The following is a 19437-nucleotide window of genomic DNA, read 5'->3' as shown; positions in this document are numbered from 1 at the left end:
GTTATTTACCTTGGGTTCACGGATAGTATGAAAGTGTGTCCTGATTTTGTGAAACTGTGTTGTCTATCCGATGTATTATGCATTAAGGGTGACAATCAGATTTAAGCAATTTATGTCCTGTATTCACATTGTATTTGTATGCTTGTTTCTCTATGCACTTGATATTTTTTTGGTATATCTTGAACAGTTCCCATAAGATTTATTATGGAACATGGAGGAATCTGCAAATGGATGAATGTCAAATACCTTAACTAGAAAAAAAGAAGCTGATTCACAAAAAACAAAAAAACAAAACAACACTTCTTATTAATGTCTACCTAAGACAGAAAGTGGAAATTTGATATCTTCCAATCAAGATGGGTTATACTTTTTAACTTGTAATTAATTATGGATCATGAACAAGAGGAAAAAATGTGCCAGGGTTCATGGAGGGTGCCAAGAAATTATTTGGATGTGCTGAGTTTAACAATTCCCTGTGTGCCCGGCATTCATGCATGACTATGACCTGGATCATTGAGCCGTAATGCTGATTTACAGAACCAGATCACACAGCTGACAGCCATGCATGTTATTCCAGATAACATGCGTACCGTCCTCTCTGCTGAAAGGCTCTTCTGTCTCTCTCACTGTCTGCTACAGCTTTCACTGGCAATGTTAAGCCAAACCGAGTAACAAATTGGCTAGACGCAAGCTGGAAAAAACAATAAATCAATGACAGATTTCATTATGTTGCTTTTAAAAATATTGTGGATGCATTAACTGCATACACATGACCATTAAAAATTACCTGGAGAATTAAATGCTGTGTTTGAATAAAGTATGCAGACATTATGATACAATATAAGAGCTACATTCTCAGATAATCTAGTTGAATTGTGTATAAATTGGGTTGTTTTTCATGTAATAGAATTTTCAAAAGTAAGTGGATTGAATGTCATTTTCTGAATGATTATAAACCTTGATAGAAGAGAAATATCAGCAAATCAGATTTAAAGATCATTATGTCCCATTAGTTTATCATTATTGAGACCAATAGTTGTCTTAGAATCTGTGTACGTATAAAGCACAGGATGCTATCAATCAGTTCTTGGATGGCTTTTTTTATTGAACCTATTGGAGATGTTATGGTCTAATCTAATTCATATCAGCTGTGAGAGAAGTTGTTCACTGAACAAATCCAGTATCATAGTCAGTTTTACCCATTTCCCCCATTTTCTTGGCATCAAAAGCAGATGTTAAGGGTTTGGATGCAAAATTAGCACAAGGGACAGTTCTATCAGTTTCAGCATTTCGGTTAATGCCGAGGCTTCTTGCTACGGTGATAAGGTTGCCTGGCAACAAATGTATTTCCACTCAGTAAGGGATAAGACATTGCCAGAAAAATATCACAATGAAAAAAAAAATCCTGATCACAAGTAGATAGAGATCCCATTATAGTGTAATTTGCACAGAAATAGTTGGCGACAAAGCCTCTGTAAATATACTTTAAATAACTCTCAATTCCACTTGTCTGTTTGAGAAACCGAAATTATGGTCTGCTCTATTTCACACAGGTTTCATTCCTAATGGGATCTAAAAGCTTGACCACTGTCTTCTGCAGAGCAACACACTGAAATTTGCAGTTACTTGCTCAGCCAGTCAGCTCTAATCTTTGCCAAAAGTACAAGAATCCACTTACATTCAGTGACCGAAAGAAAAACATTACATTGAGACGATTACCTGTGGTCAAGGAGAAAGCCCTCTCTTCCTTGTGCATTTTGGTGCTTCCCCACCTGTGGGTGTGGCTGATCCTCATTCGGAGCATGGCTGCCAGCATCCCGGAGGCTTTTGGTTGTTTGGACTGTAGGTTACTTGCTTAGGGTGACAAGAGACAGTGACGAGGATGACAATAGCCATGACCTTCATGCTTCAGGTTATGCTATTTCTGCAAGCTAACTCTAGCGTACTCTCCAACTGTGCTGAGGATGGTGCCTATTCCTCTCTCAGGAAAGATACACTTTAAAGGGAATACACAGATCTAAAATGTTGGTCAGATTTCAAACAAACCCTTTGAAAACCTAACCTGAAATCGTTATAAATGTTCAAAATAATCACATAAATTAATTGAAGAAAAAAAACCCCAAAACAAACAATAAAAACCACAACTGGATAATTACTAGGAACTGAGTGGACTTGTGAAGACCTCTTTGCAGAGGAGTCTCCTCTTGTGGTCAGTAAAGATAGAGTCAGTGATTCTGGTGAAGGATTGTTTCAAATTCAGCAAATGTTGCCTCACCGTCTGCTAGCTGTCCATCCTGTGTGTGTGCTGCAAAATATCAGGTGTTTATACACAGCCCTTGTTCTGTAAATGGGGAAACAAAGTGGCTAAGATAGAGCCACACAACACTATTCCAGCCAATTAGCTTGGGGCATTCGTGGAGAGGATAGGGGAAATCATCAGAGCAGCTGTCTGTGTCTGGACATGACAGTATCCTGTCTCCAGCACCCACTGAACGGTAGGAGAGATGCTGTGGTCAATTGTTTAGTGAAGCGTAATCTGAGTAGGCAGATGTTTAAGTCACCCAGCTTTGACCATGTTTGACATAGTTAAAACAGTACATAAATGACAGAATACAAGAAAAGGCATAATATGTCCCCTTAGATGGAAACAACAAAATGATGAGACATATCTAAAAATGATCATGCTGTTGGTTCAGGCTCCTTTATCAGTGGGAAACTTGACTCTGTTTGATAGGCAAGGCCTGTCTATCAGCTCAGGAAATTCAGCTCATGTCCTCACAGTGATCAGTCAGGTGAACTATATTGCCCTCTGCACTGATATCATCTCAAGTAGTCTTAGGGTTTTAGCCACCTTCTCTGTTTGACAGGTTTGCCTGAACATGACTGCCCTCCTAAACAGAGATTGAGATTTTCTCCTTGAAACCCTTTTCAGCTGCAACAGTCAGTCTGTCTACCTGATACCACTCAAGCATTTTCAGTGCATAAAGCAAAAAACATTCTCCATATCCACTGACATTTCACCTGGTCAGGTGTGGTAGAAAAATTATATTTGGTGCTCCCCAAACCTTTTATGGTTTTGACTCAGGGGTTGGGGAGGGGAAATTTTATAGTGCTGCATTACCGCTTATGTCGGCCTTTGTCCCACTGGACATATAGAACCTCTTAGAGGCTTGTGAAAAATAATACAGCCACGCATTGCAACCTTAGTTCTGTGAGTACAAATTGAGCACTCCAATCTGTGCACCCTGCTGCTCCACAAGTGAACTCCATGGATTCGAAGCTGGGTTACGCTACAGGGCGAGTACTGTGGGATAATATTAGATCCGTTGTGATTGCCTGAGTACTGTACATGTGACTTTACCTGAACAAAGTCAAATATGCTGCAAATTTTGTAACATTTGTAACATATAATTTAAGAAGCCACTGTATCTAGATTTCCATGTTATATTTTAAGCTCAATTTTGTAAAAAGAAAAAAAATGTTTGTTTTTAACGATTATTCAATATATTATTAACAATATAAGATTTTACATACTTAATACCAAACACTGTACCTTGAAAATGACATACAGGTTATTAATATAATTTGATTATATCTCATATGTGATGATGATACTGTATATGTAACAGTGACTGAAGGTTTAATAATGTAGATATCATGTAATGTACCTAGTTTTGAATGACATTTTGCACTTATGTAGAAATCTGGGGCTCTAGCTCCATTAGAAGGGAAAACAGTTTTAAAAAGTCATTAAATTAATTAGTCTCATAACCAGGAAGTTGAATTATTTCTGACACTGTCTTCTACACTGAACACATAGAGACAACTTCCCACTGATCAATGATGACATTTATTTATAGCTGAATATCTACGAGTAACTAAGCACCAGTAAGGAGTACATAATGAAGAAAAGAAAAAAAACTAATGCATGAAAGATTTTTAGATGGTAAAATAAACCTCCATGTTCAATGGGTGATAGTGAAGGGAATATGTGGATTATGCCAACTTGTAGAAGCATAGAAGCATATTGCAGCCATGAGTTGCATCCAGCTGGTTCTGAAGTTGGTGGTGTGCAGGGTCAAGTCTTATTTCACAGCCTACCAGAAAAGTGAAGGCCTGCACGGCCGCTAAGATGCCTCTGGTGCCGGCTCTGTTCCCAGGTGACTGCAGGTGCATTTGATTGCTGAGCAAACCAGGGCCTGACAGTGGGGCTTACCTTCTGGTCTGGTGGCTTCACTCCAGGCCAATGCATCACTGTCCCGGTACTCTGAGGCAGTCAGATGCGGGCCAGTGACACAGGTTGTTGAGTCCTTGTGACTTTGTGGCTGAGTGTTGTATGGAACTTTCCAGCCAAACTAACTCCTTTAATCCTTGTCGTGTGGACATATTTATGGTACAAAAGTATTTTTTTTTAAAAGAGAGCTTCAATATAATATTGAGGTGCACAGAGGCTTGTTTTAGAAAAAGGTTAAAATGTGCATATACAAAAAAAGGAGATAAGGAGTAGCAATGAGGGCCTAAAGAAGGCTGCTCAGGCTTTTTATCAGCTTGCAATACATTAATGTCAATCCATTATATTTTAGTAAGTATATAGCTAAGTTAATACATATCAATCAAATTCATTCAGCTCATTTTTCCGACAGGCAAAGGAAAAATGTGTAACAAACAAGTAAAGTAAAAATAAATCAAATTACATATTAGCTATGGCAGTCAGATAACTGACATTCTTGGATCTATTATGTTTCAGCAAGAAATATTTTCTTTTTGCTTTGTTTTATTTCTGTCTCACAGTTGATCTTGTGCCATACCACCTGAATATGTGCAATGATTTTCCTTTTCATAATGATGGTGTCATCGTGACACAGACTTGACACTGCACCAAAACTATATCTGCTCCTGACCTACACCCACAGTAATATATTAGACATAACACATAACACTCTCAAAAAATCTCCTCTTTCATATTCTCATATGACTAACTGGCCCTGATTTTATTCACCCACTCACTCGCCTACACATGATCTACAGAGGATTCTGTCAAGTTCCTCTCAAAGTAGGAATATAATTGTCATAGCTGTATCTAGCAAGCTCTTATAATGTGTTATTGTTTTTAATTATTTCAGTGTAAGTTTGGCAGCATCTATTAGCAGTTTTTGGTGCCAAACCAAGCTCACAGCATCACTTAACCTCACATTTCAGGAAACTCTTGAATGAAGGCAGGTGTGTTGAATTTGGTGGGCTACAGTCTTCAATGTTTCAATGTTGATCATGTCATGGGATCTATGTGCGGATATTTCGAACATTATTTTGTTACATTTCTGACCCAGCTGTATTCTCCCCTTATTTCCCCCCCAGAAGAAGCAGGCATCCAGTGTTGACCGGATCACTCTGTACGGCCTCATGGTTAAGCCCATTCAACGATTCCCTCAGTTTATATTGCTCCTGCAGGTAAAGAAATATGTTGTTTGTAGAGGGCCAGTCATTTCATTTGTTTTAATAAAGTGAATCCCTCCTAGTATTACAAACTAGAATACTATTAACTAGAGTTAATGTAAAGATCCTGCAGCGCATACACTAATAAAGATGCAAAGCTGCAAGGCCACAGAATTGATTATGGATTTGAAGTTATTAAGTACAAGTATGAAATCATACCTCACCTATTTTTTCACTGGGGTTAGCCTGAGCTTGAAAAGTAGCTAGCCATATAAGTTTTTCTCATACTTCTGGCTTTACATCCTGACTCTTCTATTTTCTTTCTGAGCAAAGATTTGGATTTGAGCTTGACTTGCTGGAACTGCAGTAGCTCATTTCATCCCTCAGTAGGCATTGATTATCCATGAATTCAAAAGATAAGTTATGAATGTGAATCAGGCATTTTCTCCTTGCCTAAATGCAGTACTCCAAAGAGGAAGTGTATGTATTAAATCATACATTAAAGGGAACTGGAGCTCAAGCCACCGAGGTACATCTGAGATGCATATCAAGACAACACAGAGTGTTCATAGACAAAGGACAAAGATAGACATGCAAGCCACACAGCCTGCGGTTAGACAGACTTTGATCATTTTGAGCTTTCAAATTTTCTATTATTGGTTTGTCTTAACCAGCACTGCTGACAAATGGGTATGAAATGCTATGCAACGATCTTGACAATGTTTACTTAACCACTGGAAAGTCAATGTCACATACATACATCCTCTGGAAACTGTAGCAGTTGAATACTTTAACTCAAAGAGAGTATTTGATGAAGATTTAAGCTTTTCAAGGCAAAGACAACAACCCTAAAGAGAACAGAAGAATGTTTTAAATCATAAACAAAGACTGGTTTAGGTTTTTTTTTTTACTTGCTGGATTTTTACTGAAAACTTTCCTTGTGACCTTTGCTAGGATATGCTTAAGAATACACCAAAGGGCCACGTGGATCGTCTGCCCCTGCAGCTTGCTCTGACAGAGCTGGAGATGCTGGCAGAGAAGCTGAATGAACAGAAAAGAGTAGCTGACCAGATTGCAGAGACTCAACAACTAGCCCGCACCGTCAGTGATCGCCTGCTCAGTAAGGTGACTGGATGCACACACACACACTCCCTCTTGCACATGTACGGACACTTGCACACGCACGTATACCCCAATCAAATCAACTGTGAGCCCTTTAACTCCTCTGCGGTCTTATCACTGTGAGCCAAACACCTATAAATTAAACTAGTATATAGCAATCGCTTATATCACTTCCGCACACATTAATCTACGGAGGCATTTTTATTTAGAGAAATTATCTCCTAGAAATGATGCCCATTATCATCCCTAAACAGTACCAAATGCAATGGCAGAGGCGTTGCCTCTCCATTACCACACTGAAATTACAGTCCTGCCGCTGCAAATCTGAACAAATGCTGCTCTGAATAAGAAGAATTAGGGGGTAAATGAGACATTTAATTGGAAAATGTAAGAGAGCTATCTCTTTCACACTGTCGCTCTGCCTCTTCCTCTCTCTCCCCACTTTACCTTCTCTCTATTCCTCTCTTGCACTCTCTTGCTTACTCTCTTGCTTACTTTCTCACTCCACTTATATGCTCTTCTTCTCTTTCTCTAGTGTGACTGCATCTTCCTCTGTCTTCCTCTCTCTCTCACCTCCTCCCCCCATCTCTTTATTTCTCTCTATCAGCCCTTGCTTTCCAGGACTGTGAGATGAGCTGATTCGGCCAATCTCCTCCACTCCACACAGAATTCCATTTGCTGAGGTGACGCTGCAGAATTCCAATAGGAAACAGTCTCCTCTATTGCCCCCATAACCATCCAATGAAATATTCATTCTTTGTCTCAAAGTATCTAAGTCACCGGAATAGGACCGATAACAATGTGAGTGAGAATGGGTTTTGCACACACTCACACAGATTCACACTCACTCATGCACACGTGCATGGAGCAATGCCCTCTGTGCCTATTGATGCTTGAAGATTTTAAGGGTGTATTCTTCTGGCAGCCCACCTCTTGAGGGAGTGGTACAGTTTTGTGGCCATCAAACGGCAGTCCCAGTTTGTCCAATGACTCATTTTGTGTGCAATCTAAGTCACAACCAGAAGCAGCTGCAGATTGCCTGCAGATAAGACATCCTCTTCTGTGAAATGTGGTCAGATGTGTTAGAATGGAAACAGCATAGATTTATTATTTGCTAAAATTGGTACCTTTTCTCAACTATCACAAACATCAAACTCCATATTTGGACTTTACCTACAGTTTGCAGTATATTGGCTTTACTTAAATTGTAATGAGTTCGGCTTAGATTGGCACAGTATTGGAACTATTGATTTAGGCAGTCATAAAGAATCTGGACCAAAGTGATAAAAAAAGCTTTCTGTTGCTATTTTCTCTTGCCAAACATATAGATGACTGGAAAACACTGTATGTGCCAACATACTGTAGCATAAATTGCATGTTATTGGATTCTTTAAATGTGTCTGCATATGTGCGGATGTGTAAAAGTGTTTATGCATCTCTGTCCATGTGTAGTTGCCTCATTGTGGTGGAGAGGATTGTGTGTCCCAGCGCTCATACGTTAAGCCAGTTTGGACTCTGTGGTAGTGGTACGGTGGATAGCGGAGTACAGACAAAAAGACAAAGAATGATGTGAAGCATGTCTTGGAAGTATTTAATTAAAACATAAATCCTGTAGCCCCACTGAATTGAAGGTTGTCTTTCACTCTCATCACTGTAAACATGAATGCAAAGCGAAGATAGCGTAAGAACATGTGCATTCTCTCTTTCACTAAGTCTGCTGAGTGAACCGGCTATGGGTGCGACTGTTTGTGTGCCTAATATGTGTATACGTATACACACATTAAATGACCTTCAGCAGCATGAGTGTGTTGTTAATCCCTGATGAGACATCTGTTCCTCCAAGCCTGACTTGTGTGTCCTCCAGGCACTGAACTCTGGAGGACTGGCCCTTTTGTGATGCTGTCTCCTCTGCCTCTGATCTGATTGCTGTGTCCCTTTTAGCAACTGAACTCGGAGCAGGGGTCACTGGTCCTTTGTGAGACGCTTATAGAGACTGTGTACGGCGAGCGGGGACAAGTCCTGAAGTCGAAGGAGAGAAAGGTCTTCCTCTTTGATGATGTACTCATCTGTGCCAACATAAATGTCAAGTAAGTCCCTCTTGTAAAGCAAGTTGAGCTAAATGCCCTTGCATTCATAAATACTTTGTTAATGCGTTTAAAAGGCGTAGTTCTAGCATGAAACTGTGTGTAAGTCTGTGTGAGAGTCTGCTAAACTGCACTGTTTGGAGAAATATCTATTAGGTGGCACAGGGCTCTAATGTGATACCGTAAGTTTTGCAAGGATATGTTGGCGAACTGCATAGCAAAGAGAAATAGCTGCTAGGGGTTTTGAGCGCTATCTGGAGTTGCAGGAGTTTTATCAGCTTTAAACAAATGGTAGAATGCCTAACTACAGCTACAGGAGTCCTAGATTACTGACATAAAACATTTTTTGGTTTCTTTCCAATTTATCTTCTGTGACAGCACCATTGATCACATCTCTCTCCCTCTTTCCTTCTCTCTCTCCTGGGAGAAGTAAACAGGAAAGGGATTTCGTATATTTTGCAAAGCTCCTGTCAAAGATGTCGCTTAAAGCTCTCTTGTTCAGCCTTCAAAGTAATTATGACTCCACGTCTCATTCAACTCAAGTGTCCCAAAGTTGACTTTGTCTGCCCTCCAGGATCTTGACAAACCGATCACAATGTTGATTATCTGCTTGATTACAGGAATACATGAATAGCAATGAGCTCCTCCTCACAGCCAGGGGTACAATTTTGGCGGGGAACATGGGTGATCATAAAGATTGTAATTCCTACTCCCTAGTCTTCTTCATGACATTTCAAAGAGCACCTCCTCCTATGGAGTGCCGGGTGTAGTGCTGTTAGCAGGGTGCGGAATGGGAGGGAATATCTCCCAGGCTGTTTTTTTTTCTAAACTGCCTCCTCTCATTTTTTTCATATCTCCACCAGGGGGCCTCCAGACATCAGCAGCCTGGTCCCTGTCGGCCCAAAATACACAATGAAGTGGAGCGCCCCCTTGCAGCAGGTGCAAGTAGTAGAAGTCGGACAGGAGGGCGCTCAAAACAAAGACACCATCTTCCAACAGAGCGGGGCCAAACGGCAGGGTGGTGCTTGTGCTTCAGGTGAAAAAAAACCCCAAACAAACCAGTCCTCATCTCATTCCTTTCCCACATGTGTCATTTTCTAGTTAATCTCATCACTTGGATTGACTTTTAGTCTCAGCCCCTAACTCTGACTCAGCAAAGCTAATGTGTTTCTGTTCTCAAGTGTCCCGGGGAGGGCTGGAGATGCGTCCGTGCTGCTTGTCACTCTGATTGAGGATGTGTTTGTGAGAAGGATGGTGATGACGGTCACACTTGTTCCCATCTGCCTGGGGTGTTTTATCTTGGAGAGAGATGTGGGGGTAGAGAGCCCCCTGCTGCAGCATCCCCACAGTCTCATTTCACTCTCTGATAGACCACAAACACATCTAGAGTGGAGTCATCAATCTGCAGAGATTATTCCCTCCCTTTCCAGGCCCAATTAGAGAGCCAGTAGCAGTAGATATGAATCGGTGGTTGAAACACTAGTTCTCCCACCACCCCTCACAAAACTCTGGTGTATACAGAGCTTGACGAGATCCCTGATAAATGTGCCATGGGAAAAGGGAGATACAAAGCCTTATCAGGATGTAATGGTACAGGCTTTTTAAAGTTGCTGCTCCATGACTTAAATATTAATGGTGCCTTCTGCAGAGCTACCCGTGTCATGCTCAGCAAGCATCTACTGTTTTGAGAGCTGGTTCAGAATCTCACTGGATTAAGTTTTCGGTGTTGCTCAGGTAGCGTATACCCACAACTTTGCAGCAAGGTTTTGGGATCATTTAAGGTTAACTCTCATTGCAGCTGTCTCTCTTCCTTTACCTGTGTCTAATTCTGCAAATGTAGTGCACTACAGAGGGTGTTGAATTCTGACTCTTTTTTTTTTTTTTTACCTTTTCGACATGGTGCAGTCACCTTAATCATGTCTATCCAGAAACCTCCCTGAACATCTGTGGGGCCGTTCCCCAAATTTTCATTCTGACAGGCCGTCCCATCTATTTATATTTCCATCCCTTGTGATGTCTTTCTGTGGGGTGTCAAGTTTAAATCCTGCACTCTCTCAGCATGGCTCAAAATTGAGTCATTTTTCATCTCCTGCAGGCCCCTGTGGCCTTCTTTATTAAAGAAAGCTGGCCTTTAGGGAAATGCAGGCCTGTCTTTCTTACTCTTCCCTTTGTCTCTGCTCATATGCCTGACGGACTATCTCTCTGTTCCTGCTAACACACCAAAGGCCCTCCAATATATGTGCTCTTTTTCTAAAAGCTGACTGTGCCAGATGTTAAGTCTCATGCTGTCTTACCTTCATTCTACCCCCATTATACCTCCCTCATTGCTTCTTTTCTTTTGACCTGCTGTTAGGAGCACTTTTTTTTTGTTAGAAATATACCAGTGGGCTTTGGCTGCGGATCAAACAAAGGTTTTGATACAGGTGTTGAAACTGCATTGTCTTTAAATCCACTGGCTAGCATCACTGGCACAGCGGCTGAGTGCTAGATTGCTGACTTATTCCATAGAAAGCAGGGATGGACCCCTCTGGGCTCTGGTCTTCCCCAGTAGAGAGCTACGTGCCTGGCGGCCGGTGTGGATAGCCATGTCTGAGTGTGAAAACCATATCCTGCCTCAACAACGGGATTATGCTGGATTACAACTCAGCACATTCACCTCTCGGGCCGCAGCCAACAGCAGGCCCCCAGAGGACTCGACGAACCTGTGCAGGGGTTCAGGCAATCCCCTCGGAGAGAACAGGAAGACATTGTTCTTGCAGCTCGCAGCATACCCCCTTTATATTCAGATGTTTCACTTATTGATTTCCTTACACAGATGACAGATGTCAGTGGCTGCCTGTGTCAAAGATCCCATTAAACCCCAAAAGCTGCAATGGAGCTCCTTAAATGAACAATGCCAGCCCACCCCTCTTTTTTTCTCACTGCCTTTCCTCTTACGGCTTTCCTCTCAGTCCATTTATGCAAGTGGATAGACAAAAGGAGGCAGCTCCCCTTAGAGGAACATGCCTCACTACGCCCGCCTACCGGCTCGGCTCTTCTACTACTTCATTATGTGGCAGCAGTGACAATGCAGGACAGCTCTGGAGCAAAATCTACCTGCAGAATTTAATTAGGCAGTTCTCCTGGAGCCTGCTGCTGGGGAGATGTGGGCCAAGGGAGCTAGGACGGAGGATGGCAGACAGGCGGAGACACAGATATTGATTCATGGCACTAGCAGAGAGAGACTTTGAAGGTAGCGGGCCTCAATCGATGCCGAATTTTGCGTCTAATGAGACACCTGCATTCCTTTTGGCCAGCAAAAGGGCATCATAGCTCCAAATAACAGTTTCTCCATCTGACTCTTTTTTTAACTTATAAATTCACTCTCAATCCACAAATAATGAAGATCGATCCATCTACACATCGCAACTCTTTTATTTGTGCCACTGGAGTTTTTGCAAAAGCAACTTTTCTGTCTGTACTTCCACTAGTTTTCAGAGGCAATGCCATTGTTGTCTCCATAGAGTGTGTTTATTAAGTAAAAGTCCACAATCATGTCTATCATTTTTAGTACTGAAACTATTATTAATTATAACAAATTAACCCTTTACAGGAATAGTAAGCTGGCAGAAAATATTAAAGGATGGGGTCACAATTTTTCAAGCAGGGGTTCATATGAACATTTGAACAGGTACTGCTTGCTGTAGTCATTCCTCCTGTTCTTACTGGCCCTGAAGAGGTCCGCTCCTAAAGTGTGTGATGGATGACAAAAATCCAAAATCCACAGCCCTCATTTTTTGCAAAAATACATGTATCTAGGTGAAGATAATATGAGGCTTCAAGTCTGAATCAGTCAAATCAAGTGGATATCTTCCAAAGTTATTCTTTTTAAAGTTCAATATATTTTATGAAGGGGCGGCTGTGGCCCAGGAGGTAGAGCGGTCGTCCTCCAATTGGAAGATTGGCTGTTCGATTCCTGGCTCCTCCAGTCCACATGTCGATGTGTCCTTTGGCAAGACACTTAACCCCAAATTGCTCCCGTTGCTGCGCCAACGGTGTATGAATGAGAATGAATGGTTAAATTCCCCCTGATGAGCAGGTTGGCACCCTGCGTGGTAGCCCCTGCCATCAGTGTATGAATGTGTGTGAATGGGTGAATGACATGTAATGTAAAGCACTTTGAGTGGTCGTAAAGACTAGAAAGGCGCTATATAAAGTACAGTCCATTTAGCATAAACATTTTGAATGTGACTAATTTAGATTGCTGAAGCCTCATATAAACTGTGGGATGTGTTTTTACAGGACTGATCTCTTCCATTGGAAGTGCATCAGAAAAGAATCTCTTAATGGACAGAATAAATTGGAAGAACGATTACATCATCAAAAACAAAACTAGGTACATGATGATTGTTTTAAGATAGACTTCAAAAAATGTGAACCTATCCTTTAATTTGCAACAATTTTGCCACAAATAAATCAAAAAATGCCACACATTTGTTGGTTTTGCTTTCTCAAAAAAGAGAATTATTTTATACATAACCCTGAGCTGCTTGAAATTGTTGATATTTGATATTTTTCCTTTGTTTTATGGATTAAATCACTCGTATAGATTAACTAATTTCAATTAAAAAATCAATAATTAAAGCAACAAAATCAATAATGAAAGTAATCAGTACTTGCAGCACTAATTGATTATTACTGAATAATAATTGCTAATACCCCTTCTGTATAAATATTTAATATATGTAATATAATAATAGGTTGAGCGATGTGAGTATGATGAAAAAAGGTTAAGGCAGTTAACCTTTCTGTCTTTGTATTTAATGTGTGTGTGCTGTGTGGTTGTCAGTGTGCCGTATAAGTTCAATGTGTTTTTACAAAGGAATGTGCAATATGTCAGTGACATCGCAAACTCTCAAGCTCTGTGTCGCCCACCTCTTAGGTAAAGCAATCCTGGGGCCTCCACGTCTCTACCAGGAGCTGCAGGAACTACAACATGACCTTTCTGTTGTGGAGGAGGTCACTCTCCTCGTGGGCACGCTGCAGGGACAATACCAGGTACATGCCGCTTCATGTTGTACTTTTATTGTCCCTGGACTATCTCACAGGAAAAATGTGGAAAATAATTCAATGAAGTCAGCAGAAAGGCAACATCTCAGCCATAGGTTTCCTCAGTCAAGTTGACTGTACAGGCCAAATCAAAGAAATCACAGATTGTTACTTCCATCAAATCACTACATAGCCTTGCCTGGTTCACTCAGGCTTTGTCCAAATATGCCTCTTTAAAATGCTCCCACATCCTGACCTTCACATCTGCTATTCTCTTTTCTGTGTTACACATGATTTGTAAGCTGTGTAATATCAATATATTGACTGGAACTATGTGAAATATGGAATGTATTCTGTAAACTGCAGCTTACCTTACAATAACTCCTAAGCCCTGAGAACACAACGAAGGATCACAGAGCCAGGAAAGACAAAACTGAAATACGCACAGTTAATTCAAACTGCTGGATTCCCCTGCAAACTAATACATCAAGTTTGGATAGCACAAAGATAACCATTTGAGAGAAATATCTGCTATTCTTCATAAAGAAATGGCAAAAGCATGCAAGATGTTTAAAATGTGATCAAAGAGTGGTCTCGTATTCTTCTTGAGTTATCATTTTCTAAAAGCATGAAGTCTCCCATCTATCTCCTCATCATCAACAGTGCTACAATGGTGGGAATGAGATGTTCCTCCTGATATATTTGATACAAGTGTCAGATTTGCTATGTTGCAAAGGAATCCGGCAGTGCCCTCCTGTAGTGTTCAAATCAGGACACATCCCAGTAGTCTGCCACTAACACATTAACAATATCATACACTACATAACACACAGGAGGTATACTCCAGCAATCACCAAAGAGCCTCTCAGGCTAATAACGGCACCTTTGCCTCTCTGCACTTAATGAGCACAATGTCCTCAGGAGGAGTGATATTGGCCTGGTACTAAATCACTGATTTTCAGGTTCCACCTAGTTATAATGTTGTCCACTGCACAAAAAGACGAAATACTTTTCCACAGCTCATTGACTTCTGAAAATTGATTTGATACTATTTGACTTGAGGGACTAGGTTTTACTGTAAAATGGATGCCGGTGTTGAATTGAATTCAACATTATATTTGACGGGATAAAAATGCCGTGAGCATGTGGTTTCAAATTATGTACTGCGGTTTTATGTGACTGGATTTAGTAAGTATATCAATATGTAAATACATCTACATTACACCACTGTGCCTCTTTATGCATGTTATGCTTGTATGCGTGCTAGACGACATACTGTATGACCCAGCTGAGAAACAAGTATTAACTGTGTGTGTGTGTGTGTGTGTGTGTGTGTGTGTTTTTTCATCAAAGAACCTGAACACCACCGTGGCACAGGACTGGTGTCTGGCTCTGCAGAGGCTTATTCGCATCAAAGAAGAACAGATCCAGAGTGCTAACAAATGTCGCTTACGCCTGCAGGTGCCCGGCAGGCCAGACAAGTGAGTAGTACCACAAATACAGATGTGGCTTTAAGTAAATCTAATGCGTAGCCTATTTTGAAATGTGAGTTCACACATGTATAGGAGTAAGAAAAAAAGGCAGCATAATGAACAACAACAGCAACACCAAATATTTATCTCATATTGGTAATTGATTTAACAAGTTCGTAAAGATGGAAGTGCTTGATTTATACAGCAGAGTTGATTCCAGAAAAGGTCTTAATGATGAAATAACCAGAAAAAACATAGACAGATCCAGGCTATCATACATTACAACATGGGTTATAATGATGAAGAATCTTGACATTTTGTATGCCGTTGGAATCTCTTGTATAGCAGGTTTATTCTCAGCCAAAGTTCAATGCCTACACCCTTTGCGACAATTTAAAAAAAAACTTTTTTATATATTTTTTTAAAATTGTATTCCTTGTAATTACACTTTGCCATTTTTGCTTGGTTTACAAAATGAGAGCGGCACAAAATAGAAGGGGAAAGAGGGGAAAATCCAGCATGTTGTGGTTACATATATGACACTTAGGTCACTGGGCCAACAGGACACACTAACCTTTTGCAAATTAGAGGCAGGAACAGTTTATTCTGTCATGAGTGGGTAATTACTTGACTCAAATAATACACTTGCTTCAGTACTCTGGTGGAATAATGAATAGCTTCCACAAAATGTTTTTCAGGATTGAATAGAGACACTTTTTTTCCCCTCCTGAATTCTGTTGTGTATGAGCCTTTATCTAAGATTTGACATTGGTACATTACCTTCAGAATTACTCAATTATTATATATTTTTTATGTTTACAGAATCTTTGCAAAAAGACACGATCTGAGCAACGGAGTAGAATATTCTTCTACGCTGCAGTAGTATCATTCATCTCCCAGCTTTAGGATTCATATTAGATTTGACTTTAGAAGAGAATTTACAAAAGTAAACGGTGATAAGCAAGTTAATGAGCCATATAGTTTAGAAGGGAAATTATTTCCTCAGAGTCCCCTGATGTTTTTCATATATTTATGGCATTCAAGTAGATTACTTGCAATGCAGAAAATGACCCCTAATAGATTCTTCACTCATCTGTCTGAAAACTGAATGTGCTGAATATATACACTTATATGCAATCCTTAACATAGAAGTGTCTTGTCATACATAGGATGTTAAAGTGACTGTCTTAACATGTTGAAGTGGATCGTGGTGGGTGGAGTGATGACTGAATGACTGAACACCTACTTAGAGAAAAACAAAGATAGCAAAGAGAGAGCATATGTGTAGCTTAGACTATAGCACAGGAACTAGGAATAGCAAATAATGGCAGATTATAATGGATCCCATTTCATGGCTTCTGGTGGGGATAGGATAAGAAAGAAGCAGAGGAGGACAAAAAGAGAAAGATTGCGATAGAGAAGCCAGAGCCCTGCTGAGAGAGACTAAGCAGGAAAAGGAGAGGAAGAAAAAAATAGTGAGAGTGATGATCGACCTCCCCCATGAAAGACTTGGCTCTGTGCCGGCAGGGCAGTGGCAGTCAGAAGAGTGGGTCTAATGCTTCAGAGCCAGGGAGAATCTAACTGTGCCAAGCCAAGCTAAAGTGACAGCTTGAGCAGCGGAGCTGTGCAGATCAGTTCTCCCACATCTCCCAGCTTCCTCGTCGGCTGTCACACCAGGCCTGCAGGGCCAATCTGCTTACTCAGATGTTTGGTGGAGCCAGATGTCATGCTTACAAGAGAGTCCCCGAATTCCCCTTCAAGGGGTACCCCATTTGCTGAGTTCCTCAGATAATGTCATTAGCAACTGCAGTGACAAGGAGATTTCCCACCCCTACATATGTCCAAGATGTAGATTTGTATTTAACAGTTAAATAATGTAGAGCAAGCCCTGTGCTAAATTCATACTTGGAGATGGCCACAGAGTTTTTGGGCAGAAGGAAAAGATAACAATGTCAGCTGAAAGAGAGGGATCTCCTGTAGGGAAAAAGAGCCAGTCCTGGGGTTATGTGATAGCAATCTAATTGAGGCTGGGCCTCGGAGTCGGGTGGCTGGACCGGCAGTGAGCCTCGGGGCTAGGGGTGACAGGTGGCACAGTGGGTACCCAAACCATTCTGACACTACCCAGGGTGCAGCAGTGGCAGATTGCAGGGGAGAGCAGCGGGCAGCCTGGCTCTGTCTTTCTCACTAACACAAACGCACCCACAATATTTTCCACACACAAACAGTGGGTTCCCCTTGCTATTCTTCTTCGTTTTGTCACTAATCTGTGTAACCATCTACAGGGCACAACAGTGTTTTCTGTGTCTGTATGTGCATTGACACATGCTACTGACAAATGCACCTGCAAACAAGCACGCATGCTTCTCTCTCACACACACACACACACACACACACACACACACACACACACACACAGGGACACAAACACACAGGGACACAAACACACAGGGACACAAACACACATACACACACAGTCGAGCCTTTGCACACACAGTCGAGCCTTTGCTCTGCTGGTGAGAGAGTGGGGCCGCAGCAGGGACCCCCTGTACTGAGTTGGTCCCCTCCTGTCTGGCCGCAAGCGACTCTCTGCAGTCAGGCAGCACATCACAGCCTCCACACTGCAAACAGACTGAGTACGTGGGGAGAATCCTGACTGCTGCCTCAAAGGCAGCAGCCTACGTGTGACAGCAGTTCATTAACATCCTCTTTTACTGCGTCTGCTGGAGCAACCACAGGCACAGATACATGGGCCATACTGGCAAGTGATAAATACAGAGTTCAAATTTCATAGTTTAACAAAATGTGTTTGTTGCTTCATCCCCAACCTCTTTTTCCACTAGTGCAGCATACATGAAGGAAAGGTATTGTAAGCACAAAGCCTCTTTTTATCATTGGCCCTTTTATGGAGGCTGTACAGGCTACCTGAGGTGGATGGCAAACCTTACATTCACAGTCATGAGACTGATTCAGGTTTTATTTTTCCCAGTTCATTCTGGCTGAGAGTCTGAGAGCCTGAGAGTCAAACAGATATGCTCCCAAAGAGTGTCTAGAGAGTCCTTGTGACCTTACCTTGTGTCTGGACAGCAAAGAGGTTTGTCTGAAGAGAGGTGTGCTGGATCCCATTTACAGGGTTTCTTCTCACAATTACAGATCAAGATAATTTCGTTTATCATTACAGATTGTTTTGGTTTTATTTGTCCAGATTTTGAGATATCCTTCTGTCGATTATATTCTTTTCCAGTTAATGTAATTTCATTGTTTATGTCCTTACAGCACTGAGAAATGACATATGACAAATGACAAAAAAACAAACAAAAACAAAACACAGCAACGTGTCTTTTCAGAATGAGTGTCGCTGTTTCACACTTCTGTCACAAACTGATGGAAACAGAGAGATGGATTATGTCTTCCCATTTAACTCGATTTTACATATGACTTCTCAAGATGGCGGAGTGTTTCTTTAGCATCTGTCATGTCTCTGTGCATTAGTGTATAATGGAATGGGAATAGCTCCACCCCTGCATCCACCCCCACCTCTGCTCTACCATTTTCAGCCTTATTTGTCAAGAGGTTGCTTGCTCATTTTTTTTTCTTTTTTTTCTTCACATTCACACAGGCAGGAATAACCACAGTTCACTTTCAGTTATCAGGTGCAGTGTTGTTGGAGCTAAAGGGCATTTTCATGGAAGAGTTTGTGTTGCTTTGTGAGCTGTCCAAAAAAATTGGAGAAATGTGATCCTCACATCATTTAGTAACAAGGTGTTCTTCACACACTGTTTAGATTATTTCTTTATATGGAGACTTTAGGAATGATTTGAGTGGAATGAACCTTAAATGATGAGGTTTTTTGAACAAACTGCTAATAAGACTCCAACCTGAATTTAAAGTTGTTTTAATGCAGTTGAGTTCACACAATTACAGATTTTTTAAAACAATATAAACTGTCTAAATTAAGTAAAGATGAAGAAGTAAATGCTCCTGTGTAATAATCATGTGGTGACTATAACCCCAAGTAGATAATATGATGTGACATTTAACCTTAGCAAAGATAGTTGAACGATATTAATTTGAATTCTTGCATTAACTTTTCATAATGTGGGCGGATAATTCAGTATAAGTAACACCGGGTCACCGCCTTCTTCAATATAAACACAAGTGCAAGTTCACTCATTTGAAGTGCAAGCATTTAAAATGAACTTAAATGTATCAGCCTTGTTTAGAACACAGATTATAACAAGGTCTTGTGTTATTCTGTGGTTCAGCAGTGACGTGTACGATACAAAAGGTGCAGACCTGGA

At 40.9% G+C, this 19437-nt stretch overlaps 1 protein-coding gene across 2 annotated transcripts in view; it reads left to right on the top strand.

Moving 5' to 3' along the window:
* arhgef10la (Rho guanine nucleotide exchange factor (GEF) 10-like a) overlaps positions 1-19437 on the top strand; it is a 117536-nt gene that overhangs the window by 29761 nt on the left and 68338 nt on the right. For both annotated transcript variants that reach the window (XM_053316116.1, XM_053316115.1), the window contains exons 12-17: positions 5356-5448; positions 6388-6558; positions 8497-8642; positions 9503-9675; positions 13561-13676; positions 15021-15148. In XM_053316116.1, coding sequence (XP_053172091.1) covers positions 5356-5448; positions 6388-6558; positions 8497-8642; positions 9503-9675; positions 13561-13676; positions 15021-15148 — 827 coding nt within the window. The remainder of the gene's footprint in view (positions 1-5355; positions 5449-6387; positions 6559-8496; positions 8643-9502; positions 9676-13560; positions 13677-15020; positions 15149-19437) is intronic.

This window comes from Scomber japonicus, chromosome 3 (assembly GCF_027409825.1).
Source record: "Scomber japonicus isolate fScoJap1 chromosome 3, fScoJap1.pri, whole genome shotgun sequence".
Classification (NCBI taxonomy): Eukaryota; Metazoa; Chordata; class Actinopteri; order Scombriformes; family Scombridae; genus Scomber; species Scomber japonicus.
This window is presented reverse-complemented; position numbering and strand designations above follow the sequence as displayed.